Source organism: Oreochromis niloticus, linkage group LG6, assembly GCF_001858045.2.
Source record: "Oreochromis niloticus isolate F11D_XX linkage group LG6, O_niloticus_UMD_NMBU, whole genome shotgun sequence".
NCBI lineage: Eukaryota > Metazoa > Chordata > Actinopteri > Cichliformes > Cichlidae > Oreochromis > Oreochromis niloticus.
This window is the reverse complement of record NC_031971.2, coordinates 35,957,081-35,965,081: the sequence shown is the minus strand read 5'-3', so window position 1 is coordinate 35,965,081 and position 8,001 is coordinate 35,957,081. Positions and strand designations below refer to the sequence as shown.

Genomic DNA, 8,001 nt, shown 5'->3' with positions numbered 1-8,001 from the left:
CTGGAAAGACAAATAGATTGCGTTGGCCTGTACAGGTGATAAAGAAAAAAAATTAATGACAGCTGTAAAATGGAGTAGTCCAAATCACCAATATAAACTGGACCTGTGCTTGTTGCAGGGATCTGAAGTTACTAAACATTTTGTGAGTGTATGCACTCAGACTTAGGACCATATAATTATAAATATGTGCGTGATGAAAGTTTGGCAGCACGCTAACGTCTTTAGTCCACTCTGTATGCTCGTATGGGTCTAACCCCTTCACTCCTTTGATTTTTTCCTCGTACTTTTTTTTTTTCCTTTTCGTCAAGTCTGTCTTTGTATAGACCTGTCGTGTTCTCTTTCATTTTGTACATAACTGTTTTGGGGGCAAATAAAATGCAAGTAGGGATTAAAACCGCAGAATTAATGATTACCGGTGCTGGAAATGCTAGCGCTTGATGGAGTGTTTTGATTTTGCTGCCACTCGTACCTACAATGCAATGCGCGAAGGTCACGTGGTCTGTCAAGCTCTATTGCTCTTAGAAGTGAAGTTCAATTCATGAACTTGAAAAATCCAGGTAACAAATAGAAAAACTGCAAAATCTTGCAAATTACTCTGCCAATCATGATCCACATCACCTATAATTTGTTTTATTATTAAGTATTTATAGTTTTAATTGATATTTGTGCCTCAAGCTCTAAACAATAATTTGACATAGTTGAGTTGTAAACAGCTACCTTTTAAGACTCAATATCACCTATTGGAAAAAAAAAAGTGGATTATCCTATTTGAAATAAACTACATTTCATTCATTCATACCTCTAGCAGCATGTTCTGGATGCGCCGAATGCGCATTTTTGCAGCCCCTCCTCTTGAGGACAGCAAGGACATTATTTTCTGAGAGTACTGGGCCAGCTTTGCCATGAATGTTGTCTCCAGGTTAATAGTGGTGATCCTTCTGAATTCTTGGTTTATCTGTATAAAAAAAAGGCACAAATAGGCACAACATGTTAATGTATACAATTTACTTTAAAAGAATACATACTGCAAATTATCTTATGGAAAAATATTTACCTGAACTGCATCAAAAAGAGCAGGCCATCTTTCTTTCAGGTCATTGATTTTTGGTGCTTGATTGACAACTTCCTGCCTGCGAATGGAGAATGTCTTCGCCATTTTGTCACTGATGATCTGACAGTTGTCCCTCTTCCTCACTTCACTGAGGAGCTCCACTCTTCCATATTCCAAACTTTCTTCCGTTTCTCCTTGTGGGTGAGGAGGTAAATAGTTCACTTCTGACTTTTTTGGCTTTTTGACATTCTTTGCAGGTGCTTTCTCATGTAGTCGCTTCTTTCTGAGAGAGTTCACATCAAGTTCAGGGCATCCGAGCCCTCTCAACTTGGTTCTATAGTTGCCCATTTTATATTTTAGTCTCTGTTGCCATCCATAGCATCCATTATATGACCCCGGTTCTTTAAGGCAAGGATGCTTCTGAATCAGCGCCTCAGCAACATCCACAAACTGTGCGCTTGTTGGGTAGGCAACATACTGAAAGACGCTTTCAGCCAGTCTCTCAAGGACTCTCTTATTACAGAAGAAAGTGATACGAATGATTCATAATGTGAAATATAGAGAACATACAAATAAATTATTTATAAAATCGAAATTATTAAAATTAGGAGATTTAGTGAAATTACGGACACTATTAATTATGTTTAAGGCTAAAAATAATATTTTGCCCTTTAAGTTACAAAGAGTATTTTTATTGTGTTCGGGGGGAGAAGACAGCCGAAGGAAATTTTATTTTAAGCATCAGTTAGCTAGGACTACACAAAGGTTAATGAGTCCAACGGTTAGGGGTATACGACTGTGGAACTCTCTTTATTATAATTTAAAGAATTGTATAAATTTATATTGTTTTAAAAAGTGTTATATGCTTAAAACGATAACTCAATATGAAGAATGTGAATGAAATTGGAGTTCATTGATGAAGGATCCATTATAATTTTTTGTTTTATTTATTTTAATTTTATTTTTCTCCTTGTTACCATGTGGAGTGGTATATTCTGATTGTAAATTTGTATATTTTGATGGTAAATTTGTTGTTTGGTTTGTGGTAGGACCGGAGATAAATGTTAATGTTAGTTTGTTCTCTGATTTTTGGTGCCCACTTGTAATATAAGTTGGATTGTAGATAGGGGGCAGGGTTTAATAAGAATATTTTTCTTCTTCCTGCTCCTTTTCACACATGGTTGTAGTGTTTTATTGATAGAAAGTGTGGTTGGTTTGTTTGAACTATTGTACCAAGTGTGAAATAAATAAATAAAATGAAAAATGAAATGAAATGTCTGGAAGGATTGAGGTAAAGTTGAGTGGAATTCCATCCTTCTTGAAAGCTTCATTTCCTGAGGCAAGCAAAAGCTCTGTGTCATAGGCAAAGCGAGGTACAGGAAATTCAGCCGGCCACCACTGTGATCGCTGAATCCCATGTTCAGGTGATGATAGAATCAGTGTATCCTGGGATCCGGATGAGCAACTGCTTTGGGGAGGACCGACGGCGGTCACTGAAGTACTGACTGAGGTTGCTGAGCTATAGATGGAGGTTTCTGATTCACTTTCAAAGGAAGTGTTCACTTCAGTTAAGTTCAGAGTAAATGTGGGAGGTTCAACAATGTTAACCACTTTTATTGTGTCCTTGTCCTTGATGTCACTTGTTGAGGTAAGACTGAAATATTCCTCTCCAAAATCAGCATCCTTGTAATGCAAAGTAAAGTTCCCTTGAAGCCCAAATGTCTCTCTTACAATGGACTCAAGTTCACCCACAGTCCCAGGGAGGCCATGAGGTAAGTCAAGTTTGCGAATGTCATGGTCCTGAAGAACGATCCTAAGTTTGGTTTGATGAGACATTGGAGCGTCTGTAAGAGAAACCACACGCTTCAGTTTGATTTATAGAATACATCCAGTGTCAACCTTAAGACATTAAGTATCAGAGGTAAATATTACCTTTGATAAGCTAAGGACTTTTCATCACCTTTGAGATATTAGCTTGCATGCAGAAAGGAACTAAGGTAGTGATTACGTCTCTAATCATTATCTCACAGGAAATCCTTATGACATTAAAAGTTAAAACTATGTATATTATTTTTAGTGTTGAGTTTCTCCTAAAAGTTGCTTTATGTTTCCAAATCAAAGATATTTTTTCTTAAGTGATACAACTGCGCTTATGTATCTGCAGTTAACACCCAAAAGAGCAAAATTATATTTTATGTGCTAATGCACACTCAATGTAATGTCATTAAAACAACTAGTTTATGAATGTTACTTAAGATCTTTCCTGTGGCGTTTCTACAACATGGCGTTCGCTTCCTCGCCCGCGGTTTTTGACTGAACTTTGACACAGGCTGTTCTTCAGCTAGGGCTCAATTAACAAACTTCAATCTCACATAAAAATAACTCTAGGACTTAAACATCAAAATGCATCGATGTTAAACCGAATGTATACTCAGTAACCTACATTTGTTTAGTCATGAATGTAAAACGGCCCAGCCTTTTGCTGGTCAAACCTTCATCAACGCTGCAACGATTTCAAAGTAGAAAGAAGAAAAACGTGTATTACCCTGTCTTTGCAGAGTTAAAACTACTGCTACAGAAGCTCAGTGTCAATTAACACCATTTGGCTGCCACCGTAAAACAAAACTTAACAAAGACTAATGTTACGGTCGAATTACTTCACAAGTTAGCCAGAAGTGTAACGTTACTAGCTTATCACCACCACTCGCTGAGGAAGAGTTTAGTGTTGTGTAAAAAGGATTTCTTGCAGTGCGTGTTGATAGAGTTAAAGTTAGAGTTATTAGCTGCTGTGAATAAAACAAAGCAAAAAATTGTACTCACCACAAAGCTTTAACGTTTGATAACGTTCCGTACAAAATGGCGCTTCTCCGCTTTCTCTCTTTGCCTCCGTTTCTTTCGATCAGTGGTCTGAGAGCACAACATGTCCGGGCAAGTCAGCCTTGTACTCAGCTTTTAAAGGACGCTTACGAGATTTTTAAGTTGTATTAACTGAATACACTTTCATGTTAAGTTAACACAGAAATGTCTGTTCAAAATCGATATATTACTGAGCTAAGACTGTTTTCTTTATTTTCATTTCGACCAACTCATTAAATTAAGTTATCAACTGATTACAATGTGTACATGCAACAAACTTAATTTTTTATGCAGAAAAAGCTATTGATTTTAAGCTTTACTTACTAACCCCATGAATAATTTTTTAGAGTGTACAAAGCAACACCCCCTCCCCCACATTGGACAATCAGATCATCTCCCTGTTCCTTACACCTCGGTACTCACTGTTCATCCAACGTGTGAAACCTGCTGTGAGGACAATTAAAGTGTGGCCAGAGGGGACAGACGCAGTGCTCCAGGACAGATTCAAAAAGACTAGAATAGGGCTTTGGAGCGTGATGTCACTGGAGCTGGGCCACGCCCCTTTCCGCCATGACAGTAGGCTAGACACAGGATACAGCTTCAGCTATGGTTCGTACGTGTTGTGTTATCAGTTGCAACGTTTGATCACACGATCGTGAAGGCAAGAAGCTGGATAATGGGCTCTCTTTTCATCGTTTTTCAACCTGGAGGCAATGTGAAGGATCCCATGTATCTGATATTACTAAACAAAGACGTCAGGCTTGCATTGCAGCGGTGAGACGAGCGGATCGAGTTCTGTGCAATCCCCAGCTTTTTATTGGTTTGGTCTCCGCATCTTCTTTCCGGTGAGTTCTAAATTAATTCATATCACTATTAAAATGCTTTTAGTGTTATTTTCAATGTGCTGAGGTCATAGATAATGAGATAAAACATGCTAATGTGTGATGCTGCAGAACCACGTCATGTCATCATGTCGACTGAGTAGCTTATGATTTAGCATTATTGCAGGCAAACCAGCATATGAAATGGATGTAACAAATCCAGACTGGGCACCAACACTGCTCATGGGCCTCTAAAAACATACTAAATTGCTCTCATTGTACACTAATCCGCACATAACTTCCAGATGAATCACACACCTGTCATGTGTACTAATTTTATCTTACCGCCTTTGTCCTATCCTGATCTTTGCATACCTTGTCTGTGGAGTCAGCGCATACACAGCAACCCAGTTTAAGAATTATAAATCCCTGGAGGCCCACATCCAATTCACGAACGGCTGGGTGCAAGATTTGTCCATCTTTATGCCTCCACGCTGCGACAACTGTACGTTGTCGTGATAACATGATAACTTTCTAAACAACTTCCTTGTTACAGTTTTTGATTTGCACGTACAGCCAAACCATCTGGTTTCAGGTACTGCACTCACAACGACTGAATGAAACTGCACTGTGACCTCGTTGTGTGGACACAGAGAGACCTGTCATACGCATCTTCCCTGATGTGGATTTCTGGGAACCACGTTTAAAGCAAGCACAAGACTTCTTTCTTAAAGTGTGTCTTCCTGAACTTGTTGGGAAATACTTCTCCAAACAATGTGCTGCTCTAAATAGCCTGTAATGTTTCATTTTGTGGTTCAAGATTGATGCCAGCTGTGTGTTGCCATGTAAATAGTTTGCATTTCATTTCTATGTACTTGCTAAGTACATGTGATAAGATCAAGAATAAAAAAAAAAAAAAACATGTATACTATTCTTTTCTGTTTTATTGAAATTACTTCACACAAAGTACAATTATTTACAATGAACTACACATGCAACACAACAGCTTTATGAATACTCAACAAGAGCAAGTTTCATTTGGCGCTGGTTTGACAACCACACTGGGGCACATATTCACCAAAACACAGCAAACCTTAACAATCTTATCAAGCAGTGTTGTGTTTATTTCTGCTCTGCCCTGTTCATTGCACACACAATGCTTCGTCTGCCCTTTAGCTTCTGTGATGCTGTCTGTCCGATCACCACTGTCCACATTTACAGGTGGTACCTCAACCTCCACTTGTCCAACACAACTGCTGTCCACAGCTATGACATTGTAATTTTGTTGTTGTTCTTCTGTCAGATCTTCATCAATTACTTCTGCACGGGGCACACCTTCAGACTCTGCAGCTGCATAAAAGCCTGTAAGATAAAATTAGTGCACATGACAGGTGTGTGATTCATCTGGAAGTTATGTGCGGATTAGTGTACAATGAGAGCAATTTAGTATGTTTTTAGAGGCCCATGAGCAGTGTTGGTGCCCAGTCTGGATTTGTTACATCCATTTCATATGCTGGTTTGCCTGCAATAATGCTAAATCATAAGCTACTCAGTCGACATGATGACATGACGTGGTTCTGCAGCATCACACATTAGCATGTTTTATCTCATTATCTATGACCTCAGCACATTGAAAATAACACTAAAAGCATTTTAATAGTGATATGAATTAATTTAGAACTCACCGGAAAGAAGATGCGGAGACCAAACCAACAAAAAGCTGGGGATTGCACAGAACTCGATCCGCTCATCTCACCGCTGCAATGCAAGCCTGACGTCTTTGTTTAGTAATATCGGATACATGGGATCCCTCACGTTGCCTCCAGGTTGAAAAACGATGAAAAGAGAGCCCATTATCCAGCTTCTTGCCTTCACGATCGTGTGATCAAACGTTGCAACTGACAACACAACACGTACGAACCATAGCTGAAGCTGTATCCTGTGTCTAGCCTACTGTCATGGCGGAAAGGGGGCGTGGCCCACCTCCAGTGACGTCAACTCCAAAGCCCTATAGGTTCACCCACACAGACTTGGACCAGTACGCCTCATCTGTAGTGGACTACATCTCCAAAACTACAGACAGTGTCACCACCCAGAAACGGATCACCATGTACCCCAACCAGAAGCCTTGGATGAACCGGGATGTTCGTCTCCTCCTGAAGTCCCGCAAGACTGCCTTCAGGTCAGGAGATGCACAGGCCTACAATACAGCCAGGGCTAAGCTAAAGAGGAGCATCAAAAAAGCCAAACACCATTACAAAAAGAAGGTAGAAGAACACTTCTCCAACTCCAACCCCCGACGTATGTGGCAAGGACTCCAGACCATTACAGACTACAGGACCTTGGTGGTCCTGTAGTCTGTAATGGTCTGGAGTCCTCCCCTGCATCCTCTGATGTCTCCTTCCTTAACGAGCTCAACAACTTTTATGCTCATTTTGAGCGAGGGAATCTAACTACTGCGACTAAAGCAGACGTGACTCCTGTTGTGTTCAGAATTTTTTGGAAGGAATCTCAGGAGAAAGGTCTGTCTTTTAAAAAAGGATTTACTTTGCTTTCGGCAGTTGAAATTACAAGTTTACACAGCGCTGTAGACTTCCATGTGAACCAGCAGCATGTTTCACAAAAAGGATGACCTTCAAGTGGGCTGTACAACATTATATAGTGAGACAAAAACATAGATTATAGCAGCTATCGTCTTCCCGCACGGACGTGGCAGTCTTGGTGTCTGCTGCGAAGCATCCTCATATCTCCATGACCTTGTCTGGTATCCGCTCCCTCCTCTGTAAGAGACAAAAAAGGAAAACACTTCCCTGCCTAGCCTTGGTAATCAAAAGCTATTATCCATTGTTCTTCTAGTGAGTCAAAGTTGGTTTAGAATATCATATTCGGAACTCTCTGACCCAGAGACTTATTCTAATCGTAATCTATGTGTGTAAGGGTGTTTGCAGTTACCCCTCTGCACTCTAAGTCATTTCCTACAATATATCAGTCCGGACAGTCACGCCGAACGAAGCTTATGACCTTCAGAAGACTGAGTGCCAACTCATTATGAGCACATTTGCAGTAAATGAATGAAAATGATTATAACCGCTTATTTTAGTAAGAGAAATCAAACATCTTCAATCCCAACACTCCGGACCACCAACCACTGACTCTCTCCCCCACCGATGTAGGAGCGGTGCTGCAAAGAATTAATGAACACAAGGCTGCAGGTCCTGATGGCAACCCCAGGCGTGTTCTCAGAGCGTGTTCTGGGGAGCTTGCAGGAGTGCT

At 40.2% G+C, this 8,001-nt stretch overlaps 1 protein-coding gene across 6 annotated transcripts; it reads right to left on the bottom strand.

The window, feature by feature from the left end:
* Positions 1–232: 232 nt before the first annotated feature.
* Positions 233–6,877, bottom strand: LOC109202390 (sterile alpha motif domain-containing protein 3-like). 6 transcript variants are annotated; one of them, XM_019359600.2, is made up of 5 exons: positions 6,843–6,877; positions 3,872–3,958; positions 2,326–2,895; positions 1,055–1,560; positions 233–955 (listed from the first exon to the last, which is right to left on the bottom strand). In XM_019359600.2, the coding sequence occupies exons 3-5, from the start codon at positions 2,885–2,887 to the stop codon at positions 794–796; spliced, it is 1,230 nt and encodes a 409-aa protein (XP_019215145.1). In that variant the 5' UTR covers positions 2,888–2,895; positions 3,872–3,958; positions 6,843–6,877; the 3' UTR covers positions 233–793. The 6 variants fall into 6 exon arrangements, 5 of the variants coding, with proteins under 5 accessions (XP_019215145.1, XP_019215146.1, XP_019215144.1 ...); XM_019359601.2 differs by lacking the exon at positions 6,843–6,877 and adding an exon at positions 4,331–4,347; XM_019359599.2 differs by lacking the exon at positions 6,843–6,877 and adding an exon at positions 4,236–4,297.
* Positions 6,878–8,001: the final 1,124 nt, after the last annotated feature.

What these genes read in the sequence shown, in the direction of transcription:
- LOC109202390 (XM_019359600.2), bottom strand. Translation starts at nt 2,887, where the DNA reads ATGTCTCATCAAACCAAACTTAGGATCGTTCTTCAGGACCATGACATT. An exon ending in TACCTCAATCCTTCCAGACA is followed by an intron (nt 1,561 to 2,325) that starts TTTCATTTCATT and finishes GTAATAAGAGAG; the next exon opens with TCCTTGAGAGACTGGCTGAA. An exon ending in CTCTTTTTGATGCAGTTCAG is followed by an intron (nt 956 to 1,054) that starts GTAAATATTTTT and finishes TTTTTTATACAG; the next exon opens with ATAAACCAAGAATTCAGAAG.